This window comes from Zalophus californianus, chromosome 7 (genome assembly GCF_009762305.2).
Source record: "Zalophus californianus isolate mZalCal1 chromosome 7, mZalCal1.pri.v2, whole genome shotgun sequence".
Taxonomy (NCBI): domain Eukaryota; kingdom Metazoa; phylum Chordata; class Mammalia; order Carnivora; family Otariidae; genus Zalophus; species Zalophus californianus.
In genome coordinates this window covers 85,416,933-85,443,726 of record NC_045601.1, presented here as the reverse complement: position 1 = coordinate 85,443,726, position 26,794 = coordinate 85,416,933, and the positions used below count along the sequence as shown (strand labels likewise).

Below are 26,794 nucleotides of genomic sequence, written 5' to 3'. Positions count from 1 at the left end.
CATTATCTGACTAAACCTCCAGTAAAGGCAGCTTCTAATACAACAGGGTAACTTAAAAATGTCTGTGGCTAAAGAAACAAGAATTAAAAGTGAAGTAAGCCTTTTAAAGTAAGCTTTTTATGTTTCACAGATGAATCAGCAAATGGCTGGCATGAGTATCAGCAGTACAAACCCAACAGTGGGTTTTGGCCAGCCCCCCAACACAACAGCAGGATGGTCTGGAAGCTCATCGGGTCAGACTCTCAGCACACAGCTGTGGAAATGAAAACTGCAATGCAAGTTTCATCCAGAACTACCACCTGACATTCCTTGCTAAAACGCATCTAGTTCCCCTGTTTATTCATGTACATATATATTTTTTCTTTTTCCCCATTTGTTCATATTAAGAATTATCTGACCGTGTTGGTCTGTACTGATTAAATTTGATGTGAAAAGCAGGTTGAGAAACCATTTTATGTCAAGGGCAGCTTTGGTCATTTCCCATGATTTCATAAACCACATTATTTGAGAAGCTGCTCAGTCAACTTGCATAATCAGTTTTACTCTCAATAAAATTATAGCTCTAATGTCTGCATATAAGGGAAGTAGTTATCATGTTAGTAATACCTCTAACAGTATAAACCCCACCCCCAAATTAGCCAGTAATCCTTAGGAAGGTACTGTATGATCAAATGTTTAATCATATAAATAGAATGTAAATGTATCACTGAGCACTGTTTTCTAGTGTATCAAAATTCTTTTATTTCATCATTCACTTCACTGTGCTGTTGTTATGATGTGCTTAACAGGGAGCGTGGTTAGTGAAAGGAAGATAAACCTGGATGTTACTACAAAACTTAGTTTAACGAATGTTTAAAGAACTCAAATTTTATCTGCCTCTCCTGTAATTTGGATCTCTTCTTATGTACATAGTGCTAATAACATGAAGATCTTTCTCTGCACTGTATGCAAACAGGGTAACTAAACAAGCCACTTTCAATCCTTGAAGGTATATCCAGGTTTATGACAGTAATTGTGTTTACATTTTATGGTGCCTAGTATTGACAAAATGTTATATCCCTATATTAAACAGATGAATCCATAGACCTTTTTATTTTTGTGGGTTTTATTTCCTACAATGTATACTGCCACCAACCTTACAAAACTTAAACTTTACATTGCAAAGTGAGGAATTGGGAACATTTAGTTGGCAAAATGCCTGTTGTTTCTAAAACCTGCTCAGTTCTACCAATTTTAAGGCCAAATGGGAAAAAAAAAAGTACGTAAGATACTCACAATCGTACCCTCCAGTGTCACTAGCTGTGTACAAAGAACTTCCAGTTTAGTTGTAGGGAAGACATGCAGAACAAAGGAAGACAAAAACACACATTTGATACCATTCCATCAGCTGTGTTAACGGATGGACAAGCTCTGTTGAAACAGATGTCCGTTAGGTGACGACATAGGCTGTCGTACCGAAGTCAAGCGAACGATACCTGAATGTTCTGGAGCCTGACCTCCGCACTCCTCTTCGTGTCCACTAGCCAGGCAAACTGCACCAGCTGCTGCTTCCGTTTATACCTCAATTTTCACCGTGTCCAGGCGGTACTTTGGCTCGTTGGCTAGATTAACCTTCTCTGTCCGAGTGTGCCATACGAGAACCTAGAGGGGAGGGAAATCTCTTGGGTAGCCACACTTCTTAATGCTGACACTGAACAAGGTCAAGCAGCACAAGTGAAAGGAATACCTTAGTGCAGTTACTTGCTTTTGGTTCCAGTTCTTCAACTGTTGTTATCTGTTTTAGAAAATCAGATTCTTGCATCCCTGGCTGGGATCCACGACGCTTAAATACGGCTTTTGGATTGGACAAGATGACTTGAAGACTTACAGCAAATCCTTTGTGAAAAGTTAAAAAAAAAAAAGACTTTAAAATAATGGTGTACTTCTCTTTTTTTCTGTAAAATTTCCAGACACAGCAAAAATTTTTTTAAATGCCAAGTATGTGCCAGGTCTTGGATTGCCAACTTGAATTAGGAGCATTACCTGTGTCACAGTCTCAAAAGGAAAACCAATCATTACAATGTAGTACATTCAGTGTAATGACAAAGGTGTATGCGTAGGGTGGGGGCGAGGACAACATCTGTACAATACAAAGTCCGGACTGTTGCTAATCAGCTCTTTCATAGAGGTCATCACACCCCGACATTCAAAACTCTGGGAATTAACTAAATGTAGCTGAAGAGATACAGACTTACCCTAACTATCCTCCAGGTATGAGCACGCCCACCCAGGTCTCCCGCCTGTTCTTTAACGTTTTTATGTGTGCTCTTACTGAACCAGCACTGCTGTGATTTATTTTGAGTTTAGAAGACTGAGGAATTGAAGCCAGTTAGCTAGGAAATGAAAAATATATAATCATTTGGTTTCAATTTTCAATTTGGTTCAACCTGACAAAGGTGGGGGGGTTTGGAAATCAGTGCAGGAGATATCAGTCCATTTGATAAATTTGGTTTTGAGGTTTAATTTTTTAAAGGAAACGAATGACTCAATTTCTTTCAATGGTTTGGTCATAAAAAATGATTACTATTTAAATCTGTAGTTTAACAAACTCTGTGTTAAAGGCTTAGCCAATAAACACTCTACAAGCTATCTCAGTAAGCAACTGCTGCAACCTTTGTAGTTGTTTTGAAAGTCTGAAGCCCTGTGCTCGAAATGACTAAGCCAACACTGTCAAGTCAGACACCCTCCCAGAATTAGCTGTGAGGACCAGTCTCCAGGAGCATTTCTTAGCAACATTTGGCCCTCTTCTACATTAACTGAATTGATTCATGCTTCTTTTTCCAAAAGTGTAGTTAGCAAAGTAAGTACCAAATGATACCAGGCAGTAATTGGGGAGTTGTGAGAAAACCACAACCAGCATTCTCATCACCTCTCCACAGACTGAGCCAGTCCCACATCTAGACCCTGTCCCTTTTACAGGAAAACCTCCCACTAAGCCACCTACAAACACAACGTGGTACATCACGTGCTGAGTGAGGCAGAATAATTAAAGCCTTAGCCTGAGGACTGGCCCCAGTATCTTCTGCCAGTCCTGGAGGGAGGCAGCACATTCTAGCAGAAGGAACACTGAATTTGGAATTAGAAGCCTTTCGCTTGGCCCGGATCCTTGTACTTGGGACATTGGCCAAGTCACTTAACCTTTCTTCATCCTGAAACTTCCCCATTTCCTCATCTGCAAGAGGCGTGACACCTTTTCAACTCAGTGTCTGATGTAAAATTAGCAGATGGAAAGACCTCACTAACTGCAGAGCAGTATTCATAAGGTACTACAGTATATAAATACAAATACCATTATAAATATTATGAAGGGCAGGTGGCATTGGCCACCATTTACAGCTGGAAAATGGGGTTGATGACAGGAAAAGGGCCTGTGAAAGTGGTGGCAGAATCAGGCCACCTGCATCTCACATCACGTGGCTAACAAGTCTGAAGCCTTCCTCAGCTAAAACAGCCACAGACCTCTTCAGCAAAAAGCCAAAGGTTTCAATTCACATAAAAAGTGACTTTTCTAATAGGTGAGCGCAGATTTTTGTGTCATAAGTTGTCTTGCTTCTTTTTCTATAGTTGAGAACCTAGTTGAGGACCTGCCCTTCTCAATCACTGAAGATCCTGGTATATTTTTCCCATGGCTTCAAGGTACTATTTCCCCATTCCTTTTTTTTAAAAAAAAAGAACCAAAAATGTAGATTAATCAGTCTGAAAATGCTATGAAGTCACTTTGATTTCCCTCATTTTCCCTTGTTTTTTTAACACATTCATCATGGTGACCACTGAAAGATATAGGTTAAGTGTATTTTCTTGCTTTCCTGGGTTCAGGAATATCCCTCTAGTTCTTCAGAGCAAACTCACATAGCATGGTGTACCACTTCTGCAAGCAAAGCTGACGGCTGGCCCTTTCCTGGCCTCACTGGAGGATAGGGTGCACCTGGCGGGCTAGCACCCAGGAAAGAGATGTTAGCGGGGGGCTCACCACAGTAGAAAAGTGGTTTTCTGTTCTCTAATACAAAAAGGGGAGGCGGACAATTCAGATGCTCTTCTATCTCCTACCTCCTCCATTTTCTTTGCTGCACCCCCGCCTCAATGAGCGCTTCAAAGGAAGCAGGTCACAGCCAGCATGTAGGAATTGCACACTAACTAGGCCCAAACTCTGGGTTGCCTTTCAGGGAATCGTCTGACCCGCTATGAAGCTGGAGGAGTTAGCGAGTGCTCCCTCTGAAAGCAGCACAAGGAGTTTTCAGCTCCTTAAACCACTGCTTCCAACCCAAGATGGATATTTTGGGTTTTCTTAATTTCCAAGTAATTTATGCCTCAAGTATTATATGTACCCTTACTTTTTTCTAGTGAAATTAATTTAACTTTAAAGATGTTGGCAGTTTTTGAGATACTAAGAGCCTTAACAAAAATCATGGGAGTAGGATTCTCTGTCCTACAGATGTATAAAAAATAAAATGCAAATTAAAACTGGTTATCCACTATGAACACAGGACTTCCTGACTTCTTCAAATGAAGTAGAGATAGGGTGGAGATACTGTCTCCTATGTATGTTTGTATTCCATGTATGTGTGCATACATATATGAGGATGTATGTAATAAACTCATGTTACACATACTTTATATAAACATATATACATATTTTCTAGTACCTAGCAACAAAATTCAAAATGCCTGAGCTACAAAGAGTACCAGACATACAAATAAGCTGGAAAATACAACCCCATAATGAAAACAAAAATCAAGCAACAGAAATAATACAGAACAAAGACATTAAGACATTATAAATAAACCTCATATATTCAAAAAGGTAGAGGAAAGACAGAGCATGCTAAGGAGAGATAACAGAAGATAGAATAAAGACCCAAAGGGATCTCACACTCTTGTGGAAAATATACTGGCTGTTATTAGCAGCTGATAAGACATAGCGGAATAAAAGACTAGTAAACTTGAGGACATAACAATAGAAACTACCAAAAGGAAAACACCGAAACACACACACAAGTCACAGAAACTGAATGAAAGGTGGAAAAGGGGATAGAAAAAAAATTGAAAAAATAAGAGAAAATTTATAAATTTGAACAATAAGGATATATAAGACTTAACCAATTTGACCTGACATTTATAGGGCACTCCATCTACCAATACAGAATACACAATCTTTTCTAGTACACATGGGACCTTGTCAAGATAGGCCATAGTCTGGGCCATAAATTAAATCTCAATAAATTTAAGAGAACTCAAATTGTACAAAGTATTTATCTGACCATAATGGAATTCAAATAGAAATCAATAATATGAAGATACGTGGAAAATCTCCAAATATTTGGACACCAAACAATGTAATTCTAACTAAATTAGGGATCTAAGAAGAAATCAAAAGGGAAATGAAGTGGTTAACCGAATGAAAACAAAACAAGAATGTGGGATCCATCTAAAGCAGTACTTGGGGGCACCTGGGTGGCTCTGTCAGTTGAGCATCCGGCTCTTGATTTTGGCTCAGGTCATGATCTCAAGAGTCCTGAGATGATTTATCGTTGGATTCAATTGGTTGGATTCATGGCATTCAATCATGACCAAGTAAGGTTTATTCCAAGGCTGCAATGTTGATTTAACACTTCAAAATCCATCAGTATAATTCACCAGATTAGACTTAAAAATGAACTTGACAAAATCCAACATCAAGTTAAGATTTTTAGAAAGCCACTCAGCAAACTAATAAACTTCCTCAATTTGATGAAGGGCATCTACAAAATACCTATTGCCAATACTATATATGCTTCATGGTGAAAGACAGTGTTAAACCCTTGAAGACTGGAATGAGGCAAGGTTGTCTGCTCTCAATTTTTATTTAACAGTGTACTAGAGATCCTAGTCATTACAATAAGGAGAAAACAAAAACCAGACAAACTGCAAAGGAAAAAGCCAGTCCAGCAAATCTCTTCCTCCTTCCACCCATAGTTAAAAGCATCAGTAATTCTTATCAGACTATCAATTTAGTCTCACTTCCATATACTTGTCCCACTGGCATATTCTCTCTTTTCTAACTACACATAATCCAATCTCAAGCAAGGCTGTTACAAGCCAGAACTATTTCTAATTCCCAACAGATAGTTTATGGCAACAATACCAGTCTGATCACAAGAAAGATACTAATGGCCTTTATTTCCTGACAGTCACTCTGGCTAATGGTGGTAGAATACTGGGCTCTTGACACACTTCTACTACTGGCAATAGGTATCAGGTAATTTCAAAAGTCAGTCTCTACTCACTTGAAATAAGAAAAAAAAAAAAGAACAATTTCCAAATTAAAATGTATACACATAGGGGCGCCTGGATGGCTCAGTCGGTTAAGCATCTGCCCTCGGCTCGGGTCATGATCCCAGGGTCCTGGGATCGAGCCCTACATCGGGCTCCCTGCTTGGTGGGGAGTCTGTTTCTCCTTCTGCCTCTGTCCCCCCCCCCCCGCCCCCTGAGCGTGCTCGCTCGCTCTCTCCCCGTCTCAAATAAAATCTTAAAAATATCTATATACACACACACAATTTTCTCAGGGAATTGTCTCAGAAAGATGTGTGTGTGGCACCTCCTCTCCTCTCCTGTAATTCTTTCTGAGGTGATCCACTCTCATAGCTCTTCCTAGCAGAGCACATCCGGTCTTTTGGGGGGGAGAGGGAGGGGGAGGGGGGGGGAGGGAGGGAGAGGGAGAGAGGGAGGGAGGGAGAGAGGGAGGGGGGGAGGGAGGGAGAGAGAGAGAGAGAGAGAGAATGTGTGTGTGTATCTTCCCTACCTACCCACCCCCTTTATTGAGATATAATTCATAGATGATACTGAAATTTGCCTTTTTAAAGGATAGGATATTCGTAACTCTGGGCACCATTTTTTAAAAACTATTCTTTCTCTACTGGTCTTGGCACCCCTGGCAAAAATCAATTGACCATAATGTAAGAGTTTATTTCTGCTCTGTCATTTCCATTCTATTCATTCCTATGCTTATCTTTATGCCAGTGCCACACTATTACTGTAAATCTATATACTAAGTTTTCAAATCAGGATGTTTAAGTCTTCCAACTTTGTTCTTTTTCAAAATTGTTTTGGCTATTTTGAGTCCCTTCCTTTTCCATATGAATTTTAGGATAACTTCGGCAATTTCTGCAAAAAGGGCAGCCAAAATCTTGATAGGAATTACCCTGAATCTATAGATTAATTTGGGGAATATTGCCATTTGAGTAATATATCTTCTAACCCATAACATTGTCTCCTAATCCAGGAACATAAGATGTCTTTTTACTCATTTAGTTCTTCTTTAATTTCTCTGAATAATGTTTTATAGTTTCTACTATACAAGTCTGATGCTTATTTTGTTAAATTACTAAGTATTTCATTATTTCTGACACTGTTGTGAATAAAATTCTTATAGTTTCATTTTTCAGACTGTTCATTGCCAATGTATAGAAATGCAATTGGTTTCTTATGTTTGAGCTTGTATCCCACAACCTTGCTGAATTTATTTACTAGCATGAATAATTGTGTATTTTTTTTTTTTAAAGTAGGCTCCAATGCAGGGCTTTAACTTACAACCCTGAGATCAAGAGTTGGACACTTAACCAACTGAGCCACTCGGGCGCCCCCAACTCCTTTCCTTAGTAGGCTCCATGTCCAGCATGGAGCAGAACAAGTTGTGTATGTATTCCTGAGGATTTTCTATGTAAAAAAAACACGCTATTGATAACTGAAGATATTTTTACCTTTTCCTTTATAATCTGGATGCCTTTTATTCCTTTTTCTCAACTAAATACTCTGGCAACAACCTACACTACAATGGTGAATACAACTGTGAAGAGGGGTCATCCTTGTCATGATCTGAGGGAAAAAGCTTTCATCTTCAGCTATTAAGTATGTTAGTTTTTTCACCAGATAAAAGCTGTTCTTTTCCATTCCTCGTTTATCAATCTAGTGTTTTTATCATGAAAGAATGTTGAATTCTGTCACTTTTTCTGCATCTATTGATTTGATGTGACTTTTTGTTCAACTGATGCAGTGTACTACATTTACTGACTTTTGCATATGAACCAACCTTACACTATGGGGATAAATCCCACCTAGTCATGGTGTATAATCCTTTTTATTATATGTTGCTGGATTAACTCCACTAGTATTTTGGTTAGAATTTTTGCATCTATATTCATAAGGGATATTGGTCTATAGGTTTTTTTTTCTTTGTGACGTCTGGTTTTGGTATCAGGATAACAATGGCCTAATACAATGACTTCAAAAATGTTCCCTCCTTACTCTTTTTTGGAAATGTTTGTGAATGATTGGTCTTAACACTTCTTTAAATGTTTGTTAGAATTCACCAGCAAAACCATCTGGAACTGGGCTTTTCTCTATAGAAGTTTTGTTGATTATAATTCAATCTATTTTTTATAAGTCTATTCAGATTTTCTATTTCCTTTTGAGTCAGGTTTTTTTTTTTTTTTTTTAAGTAATCCTCTACACCTACATGCAACATGGAGCTTGAACTCACAACCCTGAGATCAAGAGTTGCATGCTCTACCAACTGAGCCAACCAGGTGCCCCTTGAGTCAGTTTTAACAGTCTTTCCATTAATTTGTCCATGTCATCTACATTATCTAATTTGTTGGCATACATTTTTTTATGGTTTTCTCTTACAGTCTTTTTTAAATGGTAGTAATGCTCCTGTTTTCATTGCTGATTTTAGTAATATGAGGATTGCCTCCTTTCAGTTTAACTAAAAGTTTGTCAATTTTGTTGATGTTTTTAAGAACAAACTTTTGGTTTTGCTGATTTCCTCTACTGCTTTTCTATTCCCTATTTCATTTATTTTGGCCCTAATCTTTATTTCCTTCCACTGCTTATTTTGGGTTTAGTTTGCTCTTCTGCTTCTAGTCTCTTATGGTAAAAGGTTAGGTTACTGGTTTCAGATCTTTCTTTTTAATAGAGGCATTTATAAGTATAAATTTTCCTCTGAGTACTGCTTTAGCTGCACTAAGTTTTAGTATATTTTGTTTCCATTTTCATTCATCTAAAACTATTTTCCAATTTCCCCTGTGACATCTTCTTTGACCAAGTGGTTATGAGTATGCTGTTTAATTTCCATATACCTTTAAATTTCAAACTTTCTGGTAGTGATTTCTAATTTCACTCCAGCATGGCCCAAGAACACACTTTGTATGCTTTCAACTATTTTAAATTTATTAAGACTTGTTTTATGACTTAACATAAAAATTACTTTATAGTCCATCCTAGAGAATGTTCAACTGTGTGTTTGAAAAGAATGTATATTCTGTTGTTGAGTGTTCTCTAGATGTCACAGGTCTTGTTGATTTACAGTACTTTTCAAGGCTTCTTTGTCTTCTAATTGTTCTATTATTGAAAATGGAATGTTGATGTTTGCAACTATTATTGTTGAGCTGTATTTTCCCTTCAGTGCTGTCATTTCTGCTTTATATATTTTAGGGCTCTGTTGTGAGAAGCATATATATTTATAACTGTCATAACTTTATAATGGATTGATGCTTTTATCATTATAAAATAATCTTTTTGTCTCTAGTAGCAACTCTGTCTAAAAGTCTATTTTGTCTGGTATTCACTCCAGCTCTTTTTTTGGTTCCTGTATGCATGGCAGGTCTTTTTACATTCTTTTGCTTTCAACCTACTTAGATTTAAATGTCTTCCATAGAGAGCATTATACTTCGATCATGGTGCTTTTTGATTTGTTGTTTTTTTTTTTAAATCCATTGTGCCCATATGTCTTTTGACTGGATTGCTTGATTCATTTATAGTTAATGGAATTACTGGTAAATTAAGATTTATGTCTGCCAGTTTGCAAATTGTTTCCTGTATGTCTAATATCTTTTCATTCCTCTATTCCTCCACTACCATCTTGTTTTGCATTAAAAGGATATTTGTTAGTGTGTCATTTTTGTCACTTATCATTTCTTGTATAATATTTTTTGAGTTACTTATTTAGCAGTTGCCCTGGGGATTACAATTACCATCTTAACTTCTAACAATTTAGCTCAGATCAATACCGATTTCAATAGTACACAAAAGCTTTGCTCCTACATAGGAGGCTCCATTATTCCTCCCCACTTTGTGCTATTATCACCAAATTACATCTATATTGTGTATCTCTCAAACCTGATTTCTAATTATTGCTTTATGTAGTTGTCTTTTAAATCAGAGTGGGGGGGGGAAGAGAGGTAAAAATTACATTTATACTCTCTTAAAAATTTATCTATACGTTACTTTTACTGGTGCTCTTATTTATGTGGATTAGAGTTACTGTCTGGTAGCCTATGATTTCAGCCTAAAAGACTCCTTCAGTACTTCTTACAGGACATATTTGCTAGTCATAAATTTTCTTGGCATTTATCAGGAATATCTTAATTTCTCCTTCATTTCTGAAGGATACTTATGCTAGATATAGAATTCTTGGTTGGCAGTATTTTTCTTTTGGTATTTTGAGTATGTCATCCCACTGCCTTCTGGCTTCCATGGTTCCTGATGTGAAATCAGCTGTTAATCTTGCAGAGTTTCAAGATCAGCCAGAAGTGAGGACTCAGGGCCTTTGAAGGTTTTTTTCATAAGCATATGCACAGCTCTGGCCCCTGTACACACACGTACACTAACATATGGCCTTCTAGAATCCCAGAAATATGTCAGAGCTCTTCAAAGCCCCTGTGTAAATAATTATCCAAGATATTTCCTCTGCATTTTTGATTAGTTTATTGTTTGCCACAACTGTTATTGCCTCAGAGCTGCAATGGTAAACAATCAACATTTAATTTTTGCTTTTGCTTAGTTTTTGTTTTGAGGTTTTTGCTTTCCTTTTTATTTTTTAAAAATGCTCTCAGGAAAAGGCTCTACTGGGCAAGATCTGAGTGAGATCAGATAAAGACAAGCTTTGAGAATGGCAGTTTCTACAGAACTATTAGGTCAAATAATGGCAATTCTCTTAGAATGGAACTCTGAATGAGTTCCAACCCCGTTCTTCCCTCCCAGTGACTGCTAGGATGAACAGCTGCTGATTTCTACCCTGACTGCAGGACCCTTGGTTTTCAAGGCCCCCATGGAACTAAGGAGAAAGGGATGGGAATAGGAAAGTTGAAACAATGTAATACTTGCTGTTATTACCAACATTTAACCATTTTTCTTGAACACTCCTCAGATGGATGTGCACTTTTGGTTAATTTCCATAGTTGTGAAAAAAGTTGATTTTGACAATTTCTGACAATATTCTCATTGTTTTTATATAAGACAATATTCAGAGGTCCTTACTCTGTCATTACCAATGATGTTTCCACCTTTTTTTTTTCAAACCCCCAATCCCATTATCATTTGAGGAGAGTAAGCATGGAAGAAGCAGCCACAGTAATGTAGGGCATGAAGGTTAAAAATGGAAAACTGCTGAGAAATCAAAAAATACCTTGAGACAAACGCAAATGGAAATACAACATCCTAAAAACTTATGAGATGCAGCAAAAGCAGTTCTAAAAGGAACGTTCTTAGTGACAAATGCCTACACAAAAAACCAAAGATCTCAAACAACCTTTCTTCCTCAGAGAACTAGAAAAAGAACACCAAAAGTTAGAAGAAGAAAGTAAATAGCAAAGATCAGAGCAGAATAAGTGAAATAGAGACTAAAAGATAATAGAAATGATCAATGAAACTAAGAGCTGGTTCTTTGAAAAGATAAACAAAACTGACAAATCTTTAGCTGGAATGACCAAGAAAAAGAGTGGTCTCAAATAAATAAAATCAGAAACCAAAGAGAAAACATTACAACTGCCATCACAGAAACAGAAAGGATAAACTACTATGAACAAGTATACACCAACAAATTGGACAACCTAGAAAAAAATGAATAAATTCCCAGAAACATACAACCTACCAAGAATCATAAAGAAATAGAAAATCTGAATAGACCAATGATGAATAAGGACATTGGATCAGTAATCAAAAACCTCCCAACAAACAAAGTACAAGACCAGATGGCTTCACTGATAAGTTTTATCAAACATTCAAAGAAGATTTAATACCTATCCTTCTCAAATGCTCCCAAAAATAGAAAAGGAGGAAAAACTTCTAAACACTTTATGAGGCCAGCAGTACTTTGATACCATAAACTGACAAGGACACCACAATAAAATTACAGGCCATTATCTTTGAAGAATTAGATGCAAAGAAAGAAGCAATACATTGAAAGAATCACATGATCAAATGGGATTTATTCCTGTGATGCAAGGATGATTCAACATCTGCAAATCTATCAATGTAATCCACCAGACTAAAAAATGAAGGATGAAAATGATTTGATCATCTCAGTAGATGCAAAAAAAATTGACAAAACTCAACATCCACCTGTGATAAAAACTCTCAAGAAACTGGGTGTAGAAGAAATGCACCTCAACATAATAAAGGCAATATGTGACAAGCCCATAGCTAACATCATACTCAACAGTGAAGAGCTGAAAGCTTTTTCCCTAACAAGACAAGGATGCCCGCTCTCACCACTTTTATTCAATATAGTACTAGAAGTCCTAGCCACAGCAATCAGACAAGAAACAAGTCATTCAAACTGGAAAAGAAATAGTAAAACTGTCACTATTTGCAGATGATGATACTATATATAGAAAATCCTAAAGACTCCACCAAAAACTGTTAGAATAAATGAGTTCAGTTAATCACAGGATTCAAAACTGATATACAAAAATTTGTTGCATTTCTATGCACTAGTAATGAACTATCAGAAAGAGGAATTAAGAAAACAATCCCACTTACAATTGCATCAGAAAGAATTAAATACCGAGGAAGATTTTAAACTATATTACAAAGCTGTAATAACTAAAACAGTATGTTATTTGTATGAAACAGATACATAGCTAAATGAAACATAATAAAGAGCCCAGAAATAAACTCATGCGTATATGGTCAATTAATTTATGACAAAGGAGCCAAGAATATACAAGGAAAGCACAGACTCTTCAATAAACTGGACAGCCACATGCAAAAGAATGAAACTCAACCACTGTCTTACACCATACACAAAAATTAACCCCAAATAGATAAAAGACTTGAATGTAAGACCTGAATCCATAAAACCCCTAGGTAAGCTCCTTGACAGCAATCTTGGTGATGATTTTTTGGATCTAATACCAAAAGTAAAGACCACATCGAAATAAAAAAAGCCTCAGCCCAGCAGAGGAAACCGTCAGCAAAATAAAAAGACAACCTATCAGATGGGAGAAAATATTTGAAAATCATATTGCTAAGGGGGTTAACATCCAAAATATATAAAGAACTCATATAACTCAATAGCAAAAATCCAGAACAATCTGATTTAAAAATGAGCAGAGGATCTAAATACACACTATTCCAAAGAAGACATACAGAGGGCCAACAGACACATGAAAAGATGCTCAACATCACTCACCATCAGGGAGATGGAAATCAAAACCACAATGAGATCACCTCACACATGTTAGAATGTCTAGAGTCAGAAAGACAAGAAGTAAGTGTTGGCAAGGACATGGAGAAAAGAGGACCCATGCACACTGTGGGCAGGAGTGTAAATTAGTGCAATCTGAAAAACAGTATGGAGGTTCCTCAAAAAATTAAAAAATACCATATGATCCAGCAATACCACTTATGGGTATTTACAAAAGAAAATTAAAAACTCAAAAAGATCTAAGCACACACCCTCCCTCCCCAACATGTTCATCGCCATTATTATTTACAATAGCCAAAGCATGGAAGCAACCAAAGTGTCCACTGATGGATGAACGGATGAGAAGATGTGGATATATACACAACGGAATGTTATTCAGCCATAAAAAAGAAGGAAATCTTGCCTTTCGCAACAATGTGGATGAACCCTGAGTGCATCAGGCTAAATGAAATAAGTCAGAGAAAGACAAATGCCAAATTATTTCACTTATATGCAAAATCTAAAAAAAAAGAAAAAAGAAATCCAACTCACAGACCCAGGGGAGAGACTAAGAGTTGCCAGAAGTAGGTGGATAGAGGGTGATCAGAAGGTGCCAACGCTCAGTTACAAAAGAAATAATTCCTGGGGATGGAATTATAGCATGGTGACTAGAGGTAATACTATATTGTACATTTGAAAGTTAAGAGAGAACTTCGTTCTCATCACAAGAAACACATTTTTAACTATATGGTGATGGACGTTAACTAGATTTACTGTGATCATTTTGCAATATATACAAATGTTGTACACCTAAAACTAGTATGTTATATGTCAATTATGTCTCAATTCAGGAAATGGAAAACTGCTAAGTATTTTTTTTTTTCATAATCTTGTACCTTCCACCCTTGGCATCTGTGAACTCTCCAGCTGAAAAACAGATGTGTTAATAGTTGTGTTTCAGGAATCATTTTCACTATACTTAAATCAGATCAAGAAAGCAGAGAAAAGAGGGCTATATAAAGGAACGTGTCCTTTACTTATCAACTATCATGTCTAAATTGCCACTATTTCATGTAAATGTTCAACTACTGATTTCCATGGTCCTAAGCCTGAATACTCACGTGCCATGTGTGCTCCTAGGGAGAAGGCAGAACTAGTTTTTTCCACATTTCTTTCCAATTACACCTTCGAACGATTTTCTTCTAGTGCAGAAAAGGAATGAAAAACCATGGCCTGGCTGTTAAATGGATCTGTTAATCTGCTCCATAATGTGGACTGAAACTTTATAATTGCTTCAGGGTAAACCTTTTTTTTTTTGGTCCAGTTTTTAAAACTCCCCAAAAGCCATTTAGCAGTCATTGTTCCTTGTGGGGAAAAAAATAAAACACTCTTCATTTCGAAGATGTATTCTTTATTTAATCTATAAACAATTCATTTAAATCTTTACTCTGAAAACAAACCATCACAGAAACCTAAATCCTCTAAGGATATGGTCAGGATGCTGAATCAGAATGGAAAGAATCAAAGATAAATTAAGAAGGCTTAATTAACTGAATACTAAAATACCTGTGATGGGGCGCCTGGGTGGCTCAGGCGTTGGGCGTCTGCCTTCGGCTCGGGTCATGATCCCAGGGTCCTGGGATCGAGCCCCGCATCGGGCTCTCTGCTCAGCGGGAAGCCTGCTTCTCCCTCTCCCACTCCCCCTGCTTGTGTTCCCTCTCTCGCTGTGTCTCTCTCTCAAATAAATAAATAAAATCTTTAAATAAAATAAAATACCCACGATGGATTTTTTTTTTTTGTAGGTTGGTGGCAAAGAACTAAGGCATGCCTGAGACTGTAGTTTAGAAGGGGAGGTGGTTCTATTGGCTTAACAGCCAAAAGGACTCTGATGGGAAATGAAGTGTTCTATATGTTGAGAATGGCACAACCAACACGGTTGACGATGTCTGATTAAGAATCGCTGTCTCATGGTGTATTGTGCCTATGAGGTTTTCTGCTTGACATTATCCATGAATACTACTAAATGTGTCACTAAGCCGCTCTATTCCAACCCAGAAAATATAGCAGAACTGGAGAAGGTATCTGTATACCTATTCCTCAAACCCCAGCACATCCAAGTAAAATAATTTTTCAAATAACAGAAAATAACGAGTTAACAAGGATATGGAGAGATTGGAACTTTTGTGCATTGCTGATGGCAATGTAAAATGATGCAGCCACTGTGGAAAAAAGTATAGCAGTACCTCAAAAAAAAAAAATCCAACATACAATTACCATATGATCCAGCAATTCTACTTCTAGGTGTATACTCAAAAGAATTCAAAGCAGTGACTTACAGTTATTTGTACACTCATGTTCAAAGCATTATTCATAATAGTCAAAAGGTAGAAACCCAAATGTCCATCAATGGATGAATGGATAAACAAAATGTGGTCTATATATACAATGAAATATTATTCAGCTTTAAAAAGGCATGAAATTCTGACACATGCTACAACACGAATGAACCTTAAAGACATCATGCTAAGTGAACTAAAAAGGACAAATAGTGCATAACTCCACTTACATGTGGTACCTGAAATAGTCCAATTCATAGATACAGAAAGTAGATGGTTGTTACCAGGGACTGGGGCAGGGGTGAGGTGTGAAAAGTTTGTTTCATGGGTACAAAGTTACAGTTTGTGATGATGAAAAATTTATGGAGATGGATAGTGGTGATCCCTGCACAACAATGTGAACGTACCTAATACCACCTTATACTTAAAAATAGTTAAAATGGTAAATTTTATGTTAAGTACATTGTTAGGTACCACAATTTAGAAAGATTAACCTTGCCTTCCCAGTGAAAACAGTCTTTTAGATTGTTGGTGGTGCTTTTCAGTTGTTATCATTTTTAAAACTCCTCTCCTATGCTCAAATTCTCTTTTTGTTTGACCCATGGAAGTGTTTTCTATGGAAATAATTTGATTGAACATTCTCGAACTCTTTGAGCAGGGGGCTATCCTAACTTCAACCTCCAGATGAGACCAATGGGTGGCAGGGCAGGAGGCCCCACCTACAAAAGGACTATAATGAGCTCCCGGAAGAAACAGAGAGTGGCTTCTGACCACTACACCAGTCCTTCTTATTTCTAGCTGCACTTTATTATCACTTCAGACTAAAAAAAAAAAAAAAAAAAAGACACACCCCCACAGTGGGTGCCACACCCACAGATTATGGTTTAATTGATCAGTGATGAAGCCCACATATGGAGGTTTTCTCAGAGCTCTCCAGGTAATTCTGATGTGTAGCCAGGTTGAGACCCACTGAATTAGACACTCCTTAGAAAGCTCTCTGGAGTACAGCTCAACATCCCCTTTTAAAAAAATCTCACCATTAAGAAATAACGGCAAGGAAAAAGAAATAGAAATAATGGCAAGGGCGCCTGGGTGGCTTAGTCTGTTAAGCATCTGCCTTTGGCTCAGGTCATGACCCCAAGGTCTTGGGATTGAGTCCCTCGCTGGTCTCCCTGCTCAGTGGGGAGTCTGATTCTCCCTCTCTCTGTGCCTCTCCCCCTGGCTTGTGCTCTCTTTCTCTCTCTCTCTCCCCCTCTCAAATGAATAAATAAAATCTTTAAAAAAAAGAAAGAATGGCAATTAGGGCTCAGAAGGAATCAGAAGCTGTAAAACTTTTAATTTTGATAATCCTTAAACCAGAAATAAAGACAGGTTAGAATTCATGAATTCAGCGAACAGTTGCTCAAGCTCCTACTGTCAGGGACCATGCCCAGGCTGGAGATGTGGGTAGAAGAGATGACCCGTCTTCCATGGGAGCTCCCGGGCTCCGTGAGCAGAGGAAGTCTGGGGCAGGCAGGACACCAAAGTGAGCAGCTCCCCTAGGACAAGTGCCTAAGGGGAACATGGGTGGGGGGAGCAACTTCTACGCTGGATGGAAAAATCAGGAAAAACTTCCCAGAAAAAGCTATCCCTATACTATTGACGAGTCTTGCAAAGGGACTAGAAATTAGTGAGGCAAACCTAGGAAGATAAAGTGATGTTCCCTTTTCTGGAAGGCAGTGTGAGCCACTCTGGATTACCCTGGGCCCAGGAGCATGGGGCAACGCTCGGCTGATCCTGGTGGCTGGTCACGGTGCAGTGATTTGAAATGAGGTGGATTCAAGTGCATGGCGTCTGGGGTTGGGTGATACGGCTGCGCAAGGGGCCCAAGAAGAGGCCAGCTAAGTTCAGCTTCTGAAGCCAGGGCAGAGACTTGTGTGCTGATCACAGCAGCCAACTGTGTGCCCAGGAAAACCGGTGTGTGTGCCAGCCCCCAGGTCAGCCACGCACAGCAACAATCCTTAATTCTCATTTATACTAATACACTGTCTTGCCTCTTCAACAGACTCCATATGATAACTGTATCTCCAGATGCTCTCCCACAAGCTCTTAGTAAAGTCAAGGTGGTGAAAAAGGACCTTTCTCCCCTCTTGTGACCTGACTAGAAAGTGCGAGAATCATTCTCTGAAATCCTTCCCCATGTGCCACCAGTAATTATGAAATGATTTTTCATCTGCAAAATTATGAAAATGAGCGTATCTCTACTTCTAAACTTTCTAACAATCTTTTGTTTTTCTCCTATTGATCAGTCTCTTTTTGGAGTACTTTATCTAAAGCAAGGGCTGTGTTTATCTCCACGTGCCATCTTGCACACAGGGTTCGTTCACTGAATAATGAGCACAGGTCCACCAGGCAGGAGAGAGATGAAGTCCATCATGAGCCCAAAGCAATGAGTTTGCATGTTCCTAAGTATTACCTTCAAGAATGATCTGAAATAGCTCTCTGTGGTGAGAATTCAAACACTGACAGAACGGCAGAAACTTCTGCAGTATCTGTTCTCATTTCAACCTCACCGCAACCCAGAAGGCGGGTGGTCGAATCCCTCATCTCTAGGTGGGGAAACTGGGCTAGTACGGCCTGCTGTGCCCAAATGGCGCCTGAGTGGCAGCGATGCCGCCCCCCCTCCCCCAGCGACCTGTGGAGCTCTGGTCACCACCATTATCAGCCACACACAGCCCTGAGCCAATTCTCCTGGACAAACCTATGAGCCGTCTGAACCCAGGTGACAGGGGAGCACAGACACAGTCTGATACTGCTTCTTGGTGAAGAGACAGATCATTCAGGTGTCTACAGTGTTGTTCCAAGTGCTCTGCATTTGATGTCTCATTCCGTGAAGAATTCCATTTCCCCTGTTCTGCAGATGAAGAGCACAGAGGCTCAGAGATCAAGAACTTGGTCACTTGGCGGTGAGTGGGAGTGCCATCTCTGGAGACATACTAAGCTGAGTTGGATCACTGTGCAACTTTGGGCAAGTGACTTTGCATGTCCAGGCCTCCATTTCCTTATATTTAAAGGAGGAGGAGAATACTAGCACATCCCTTGCAGAACTGAGTGAAGACGAAATAAGAAAACACCCAGAGCACCGAAGAATGCCTGACGCCTGGTAAACATGCCTGATGCTTGGTAAACAATAATCATGAAGTTGGCTGGGCTTCCCAGATAGAAGAGAAACCTTCTGATTTTCAAAATTCTTAGTCCTGAATGCTTTATTCACTGAAATTTTGAGGGATATCACTCCACTTCCGCCAAGCCCCACTTGAACACGGCTGCCCCACCCGCAGCTGCCCTGGTGATGAGCACACAGATTCATAGGCGCTCCTTACCCTACACACCCACCATAACCCAGCACAGATGCAGTACATGTGGACAGAACTGAACAGGTCGGTGAGGCCCCTGAACACCTGCTAGTCTCTACAATGCACCTCATTCTGGAAATAGATAAGAAATGGGCAACAGGCGACCTTTCCCCCTCACACTCCATCACCATCCCTGTGGTGCTGTTAAGTTCTCAGGACAGAATCACCATGCCCCTGCAGTGCACTCCAGTGACAGTCACGCCGCACCAACCTAAGGACAAGGTCCCAAGTCAGTCCCCAGACCCTGCACTGAACCACATGACACACTGTCAACTCTACTGAGAACACTAATTTTATCTTCCTTACACAAAACAGTCATGCACTGAAAACAATACATTTAATTTACAAATGGCCTCAAAGTGGCAACAAGGTTATTACCTCCCTTTTTAGAAAAAAAAAAAAAAGATTTGAGAGAGAGAAAGAGAGAGCAAGCGAGCGTGCACGAGTACAAGTGGCAGGAGGGCAGAGGCAGAAGGAGAGAATCCCAAGCAGACTCCCCGCTGAGCAGGGAGCCCAGACGCAGGGTTCAATCCCATGACTCTGAGATCATGACCCAAGTGGAAACCAAGATTCGGACACTCAACTGACTGAGCCACCCAGCTCCCATACCTCTCTTTCTTGCAGTAATTATGCTCATGAAGCAAAGTAAAACATTGCGAATTTTGGCTATATTCATTTGGCTTTGACGATCTAAACCCGGGCTGATGTTTACTACTACATTATCTACCAAGAAAGGGTTTTGCCAAGTAAATTAATCCAGACAAAATTCCTTGTCAACAAATATTAAGAGAAAAAAGGCCCTGTATGACCTAAAATTCTGCTAATTTATGGGCAGAATCTGAAATGGCTTGTTTAAATTTCATAAATAGTTAATATATGTTTATAAGGCCTTCCGTCACCTGCCCCCTCCTCCTGCAGCCCCAGCACCCCTCCGCAGGCGGCCATGCCACCATTCATGCTGCACCTACCAGCACGTGGTTCTCAAATCACACTTGCAATCCCATCAGTCCCCAACTCAAAAATGTCACAAATCCTCCAATAGCCACAGAAATGAAGACAAATTTCTATTTCAGCAATCAATCCTCAAAGGTGCCCCGAGCTTGCCTCTCCCGCAAGAACTGCATATACCCTGGGGTTTGCTGTTCCCTGACCTCGCCCCGACCGGGCCCGCAGGTAAGGTACCTCTCACATGTTACCTCTTCCACGACACCCTCCCCGAACTGCCCTCAACAGCAGTTCTCTTTCCTCTTAAAACGTAAACCCAACACATCCCGTTCATACCTCATTTTCTACCTCATGGGACAGTAAGTTCTGTATTTGGCACAACCATTCTCTCTCTGCTAGATACACAACTGCTTGGGGGCGGGGGCTCTGTGTTCCCTACAAACTCCATGCAGTGCCAGGGTCAGTGTTTATGGGATTCAGTCCGTGGTGCTCCTCCCGCTCCATTAATCTTCAGCAGATGGCCGGCCTCCAAAAACCAGCCCCTCCACCCTCCTGGGTTTCGGTTTCCTTCCTTACCTCACCTCCTCATTAAGAATAAGAGGTGATTCTGCCGAGGTGAACTTGTCCATCTGAGTTCCCAATCCCCCCCCACCCTCCCATTTCCTCTCCTTTGGGACTTCAACACATCTCTTTTTCTCTCAAAACGTCTACTTCTCTTCTTTCATTAAAGGAAAACAAAAAAGTAGTTCTCCTACCCCTTGAAATGGCTACCATCTCTCTTCCCTTCTCAATCCTGCCACATTTCTGAAAGAGTTGCTCCTGGCCCTCCCGCCTCTTAGTGGTGCTCACCACACCCATCCCTGCACCCACCGTTCACCCTACTTCCCCAGAGGTCTCTTCTAAAGCATGGATCTGAGTTTCATTTTAAAAAGGGCCCTTTATATCTCTAGAGACTAGAAGCGACTCCATACTGGAAATGGGGATAAGCCGTAGGGATGGAGAAGCTAGGGGTCAATAGAAAAATAAAGTATAAATACAGTGGCCCATGTACAATCTCAATCCTTAGAATCAAAACTTGTCAAAACTCATGCCACCTTAGAGTCCGACGTCAGAGATCACCCCACCCTTCCTCTTCCCTACACATAGCTTCTTGCAGCCCTCCCAGCTCCTTACTTCCAGGACATCCTCTATAATCACTGTCCTGGCCAAATGGAACCTCCCCAATCCTCTCATGAACTGAACTTCCCCTTTCTCTTTGCTCTACTGGAAACATAACTTTCCTTGGACAGTTCTGCCAACCTTTTACTCCTCTTGAATTCAGGCCCTCTATTCTCCCATATATCCCTTGTTCCAGGGAACAGCCTAATTGCCAAGCATCTTAATGACACCGTCTACATGCCCGGCTCTCACACCCCCACACTCACCAAGCACCCTCCTCTTTCACATCCATGACACAAGGCAGCCAATAAAATCATGCCTCGCCCACCTCTTCCCTCTGGTTGTCGCTGCCACGGGTCCACCCCACCGCCCTCAGCCTGGGCCCTGTTCCCTTCCCTGGCTCCGGCCCCTGCAGCCACTTGAAATGGCTACGCCCTGGGATGCCATCCCGGGAGCTCAACTATTTCCAGAGCTTCAACACACCCATGTCCACAGGACTCCAGGCCCAAAAACTCAGAGTCCTCCTAGACTTCTCCTCCCTCTCTGTAACCCGCACACAAGAAACAATTTCATCACTTGACAATCACATCTCGTTTTTACGAGTCAGGAACAGACAAAGCTGAAAGGGACCCTGAGACATTACCTAATGTACCCTTTGTTTTTGTGCATGAAAGCATTCGTAAAACAGGGATGTGGCAGACACTCTTCTTTAGGATATGAAAGTTATCATTTTTGAGCCTGTGGTATAATTAAAAAAAATTTATCTGGTCTTTGTGCCTAGTTCTTGGCAAGGAACTTGTAAAACCCTTAACATTTCCTGAGGGACAGGAGCGACTTTGTTATGCTAATGAGGTGGCTGCAGTGGGTCCCGAGACAGCTCCAGAGTGAGGACTGGTTACTGGAAAAACCAAACACAGGATTAGAGGGTTGGAAGGCGGGGGCCATGCCGTGGCCCTGCCGCCGAGCCATGCCGACCTCTGGGGATAGAAGCTGGAGACTGGGTTCAGTTGTGTGGCCACTGATTCAATCAATCGTGCCTACATAATGAAACTATCTGAACACTCTGAACGCAGAGGATCAGTGGAGCTTCCCAGGCTATGAACACATTAATGCGCTGGGAGGGGGACAGATCTTCTTGCACACAAGCTCTGCGTTCTCTACCAGGCCTCACCCCAGGTGTCTTCTTCATGTGGCTGGTCCTAATTTGTATCTTTTGTAAAAGGATTGTAATGATAAATAGAGCATTATCCTGAATTTTGTGAGTCCTTCTAATAAACTGTCAAACCTGAGAGAAAAACAACAGATTTACAGCTAGTGGGGAGTGCAGTTGGCCTGGGGACTCCCAGTGTTGCTGGCTAAGCAAGGGCAGTTGTGAGCAGACTGGGCCCTCCAACCTGTGGGGTCTGAGCTAACTGGGTGGTTACTGACAGAGCTGAACAACAGCACACCCAGCTGGGTTTTAACTGGGATAGAGGCCCTACTGTGCTCCGGGCGCTCAACTGGGAACTGTACACACTGTCCTTAAAGGAGCACAGAGCCCTGCCTGCCATCTCTCAGAGTTAAGAATAAAGTGCACGCGCACAATGAGAATTCAAAATAGGGATCTCGGCCTCAAGTTCTGAATTTGAACAAATCTACACCTCCTGGTGAGGTTCAAGATTACTTTAAGCTCAGTTCTTTCAAGCAATGGTTCTTATTGACACCTCTCCCTGGAAGTGGCCAAAGTGAGTCTGTTGCTTGAAAAGAACACCCTGATTTCAAAAGAGAGCCAAACACTTTGTGTGGAGAGCCTTTCTGTAGTCAGTCAGAACTAGCCAGGGGTCATATGCCCGAGGGGTAGGAGCTGAAGCCGGATGCTCAGACCAGCAGCAGTATTCTAGGTCTCCCTCGCCTGGCAGAGCCCCCTGCGTGCCGCCTGGGTGGGGACTGCCTCTGACGCTCTCGCTCCCGGGCCATCTTGGGGGTGGTTATTTATCTCTTTGTTTCAGCAGTCATGACTCCAAAGTTTGGGTTGTTTTTTAACTTTCCCCCAGTGCAAAAGAAATAATCTTTACTTCTGCCATTAACACCACTGTGCCTACAAAGTAATTCCAGAACAATGGTTCCTCATCTGAGAGCAAAAATAGCACCTCCAAGTCCAATATGGCAAAACAAATATGGACACGAGGTTGAACACCCTGAATGACATGAAATGTTACAGTTCAAAGGTCTGATACTCAAATCAGCTTCGAGTGATGGGCGAGGCTGTGACTTCACAGAAATTCAGGCGGGACAGACAGAGGGGCTTCCAGCAAAGGGGCTCGCCACCCCCACGGCAAGACAGTTGTGGAAACACACCCTGCTGGTCAGGCGGCACGTCTCTCACTCAGCCTGTGGAAAGCCAGGAGAGGCCCAGGCTCCCACGCTGGCCTCTCACTCCACTCCCAGGACCGTTTCCTGAGCAGTGCTTCCCCGACTGTCCAGATGCCAGCAGGAAACTGGCTTCCGGCTTCTCTCTCTCCTTCTAGACACCGTGAGTGCATGCAACTTATAAATGAAGTGGGAAGTACTGTTTGTACGTGAAGGTCCACAAGATCTTTCCCCTCTTCCCACAGAGAATACATGAACCTTGTGTGAAATGTATACAGAGCTGTGAATTTTCAAGTTTTAGAACGAGAACAACCTCCCTCCAAATCAGAATCATCACCTGGTCAACCAAATCGCTCTCACTTAAAGTCTTCCCAAAATACTAAAAATTTACTGAAAACTAATTTGCAAAGCACGTTCCTGCATGAAGAAAATCATTCAGTGTGGCAACACCTGTTTTCTTAGAGACAGAAATTGTATTCCTATTTTGAAACAAGGATAATTAAGAACCAGGCAAATCATTCATATTTTTTGACAGTTCTTCTATTATGCTTTGAAAATATACTGAAATGCTTAGAAAAAGCCAAACACCAGTCATGTCATAGAGCGAAGTTTCCCTGGGAATTTAGCAATAAAATCAGATATCTTATCACAGGCCAGGCCTAATGCATAAAATCCATGTGCCTTTCTTAAGTTTTAGATATATCTATTTGGATCCAAACTCTGGGGGGGAATCAATGCAAATATTCAGTGGGTTTACTGGATACTTGATCATCTATGTAAAAGTTCTTACAACAAAATCCAGGAAGACTTATTCAAGTTGTCCTCACCCTGAAGCTACCTTGCAGGGTTGTAGGCAGAGATCCTGTGTGTAAGGAGACACGTCTGCAGAGCCTGTGGTGAAGCAAGGCTCTCGGAAAGGTAAGGACCAAACACCTATCAACTGGCGGTTGAGCGTTAGCAGTCTCAACTCCTCACTTAGGAACTGGGACCTGGCTTCTCTTTGAAGAAGAGAAGATGGAAGACAGGAGAAGGAAGAACACATCAGAGAAAACCTCAGTGGTCATTCAGGCTATGCCTCATTCCACACACGGGGAAGCTAAGTCTCGGGGAAGCAAAAGACTTTGTCTAATGTCCTCAAAGTTTTCTGCTCAAAGTTACACTTCCTCTCGGCAAGAAACAGATTCTCAAAAGACACGGCCTTTTAATTTCAGAGCCATGAACTCCCATTTCATTGAGGAACTCCCATTTCTTTTGGGAATCCTCAGGACCTTCCAAGTATGGCTGAACTAGCCTCCGTCTGCCTTCAGGTGAATGATTTGGTTGAGATGCCAGCTCAGCGCTTAGGCTGCAAGAACTGAAGACCAAAGGATAAGGCTCTTGTTGGGGAGGTCAGGAAACAGAGAGGGAAGCCCAGCACAGGGTAAGTTACACTTCCAAACTACCCTTCCAAACTTACCCTTACCAGGGAAGTTACCCTTCCAAACTGTCCTTGGGGTCAGAGACCATGACACACATTTCCACAAAACTGGCACTCAGGAAATGTTTCTTAAACCTTGAGTAAAAACATCCTAGTTTGTCTCCTCCCGTGATGCAGGGCAAGAGATCCGCCACAGTGCCATGCTCAAGAACTTGCCTCAACAACTCTTACTCCTAGCGCTCTTCATAATCTTGCTCCCTCAAATTTATAGGATTGTCAAAATAAAAGTGATGAATCCAGTTCAGAATGAAGCCTTCATCCCATAAGAATTCTGAGTGTAGAGATTTTGACTGAAGTTGGGAAATACACATAAAGGACTGGCCAAGCAGAGGATGACAGACAGAGAGACAGAACTGTGTTCCAGACTTGAAGATGGAGGAGATTAATCTTGAAGCTTTTCTGCCTCCATCTTCTAGGTTATAAATGTCAGTGATTTTTCATGCCTCTAAGCCTCATGTTTTAAATTGTATCCTTCCAGGAGCAAGATGGCGGAGGAGTAGGAGACCTGGATTTCATCTGGTCTCAGGAATTTAGCTGGATAGGGATCAAACCATTCTGAACACCTACAAACTCAACGGGAAATCAAAGGAAAGAATAGCAACAATTCTCTGAACAGAAAAGCAACCACTTTCTGGAAGGTAGGACGTGCGGAGAAGTGAATCCGAGGAGATATTCAGGAGGATAGACAGCAGGGGAGGGGGCCTCCATTGGCCGCTTCTGGCAAGTGATAGAGCCGCAGAACACAAAATCGGAACTTTTAGAAGTCAGCTCCGCGGAGGGACGTCGCTCCAGTGGCTAAGCTGGGGGGGTGGACCCTCGCGGGACAGTGTGGTCTCAGGACCCTCAGGGTCACAGAAAGACCGGGGGTGCCTGAGTGCGGCAGAGCTCCCAGGTATCGAAGCGGGGAAGCCGGCTGCAGAGACGGAGCCGAGGCGCGGGCTCTCAGCTCGGGGTTGCCATAAACTGTGATCCGTGGCACAGTCAGGCCACTGCTCCTCCAGCAGGGACCCAACAAGTGGCAGAGCCGGGGAGACTCCCCTTCCTCCCCCAGGAGGAGCAGCGTGGGAGCGCACTGCAGGGATCTGCTGGGTTTGGAGACTCCACATGGGGTCAGGTGCCAGAGATAGAAACGCTTGGTCACAGGCCGGGTGAGCACGGAGTGCGGCCGGAGACCGGGGAGACGGGAGTGACTGACTGCTTTTCTCTGGGGGTACACTGAGGAGCGGGCCCCGAGTTCTCAGCTCCGCTGGGGCGGAGATTGGGAGGCCGCCATTTTCACTCTCATCCTCCAAAGCTGACCGGAAAGCTTGCAGGGAACAAAAGCTCTGGAGAGCAAACCAGAGCAGATTAGATTACTTAGCCCAGACCAGGCAAGGGTGGGTCAATTCCGCCTCTGGCAAAGACATTTGGGAACCATGGCAACAAGACCCTCCCCTAGAAGATCAGCAAGAACCGCCAGCCAAGACCAAGTTTACCGATCAATGAGAACGGAAGAACTCCAGCGCTAGAGGAATACTGCACATAGAATTCATGGCTTTTTTACCATGATTCATTAGTCTTTCAAAGTTAATTTTTCTTAACTGTTTTATTTTGAATTTTTCTTTTCCCCTTTTCCAACCAACATCTTTTCAATCCCTTTTTTAAAAAAACATTT

General features: G+C 41.3%; 2 protein-coding genes across 5 annotated transcripts in view; one reads left to right on the top strand and one right to left on the bottom strand.

The window, feature by feature from the left end:
* SMAP1 (small ArfGAP 1) overlaps positions 1-1,083 on the top strand; it is a 164,214-nt gene extending 163,131 nt beyond the window's left edge. For all 3 annotated transcript variants that reach the window (XM_027602610.1, XM_027602609.1, XM_027602611.1), the window contains one exon: positions 131-1,083. In XM_027602610.1, coding sequence (XP_027458411.1) covers positions 131-265 — 135 coding nt within the window. In that variant the 3' untranslated portion in view covers positions 266-1,083. The remainder of the gene's footprint in view (positions 1-130) is intronic.
* B3GAT2 (beta-1,3-glucuronyltransferase 2) overlaps positions 1-26,794 on the bottom strand; it is a 161,102-nt gene that overhangs the window by 87,410 nt on the left and 46,898 nt on the right. The window contains exons 3-4 of one of the 2 annotated variants that reach the window (XR_003521490.1): positions 1,727-1,875; positions 1,476-1,641 (exon numbers count right to left, since the gene is read on the bottom strand). Coding sequence is in view for 1 of the 2 variants with exons in the window: in XM_027602613.1 (XP_027458414.1) it covers positions 1,555-1,641; positions 1,727-1,875 (236 nt within the window). In the remaining variant the exon portion in view is untranslated. Of the gene's footprint in view, positions 1-1,236; positions 1,642-1,726; positions 1,876-26,794 lie in introns of those variants that run through there. The other variant, XM_027602613.1, reaches the window with a different exon arrangement.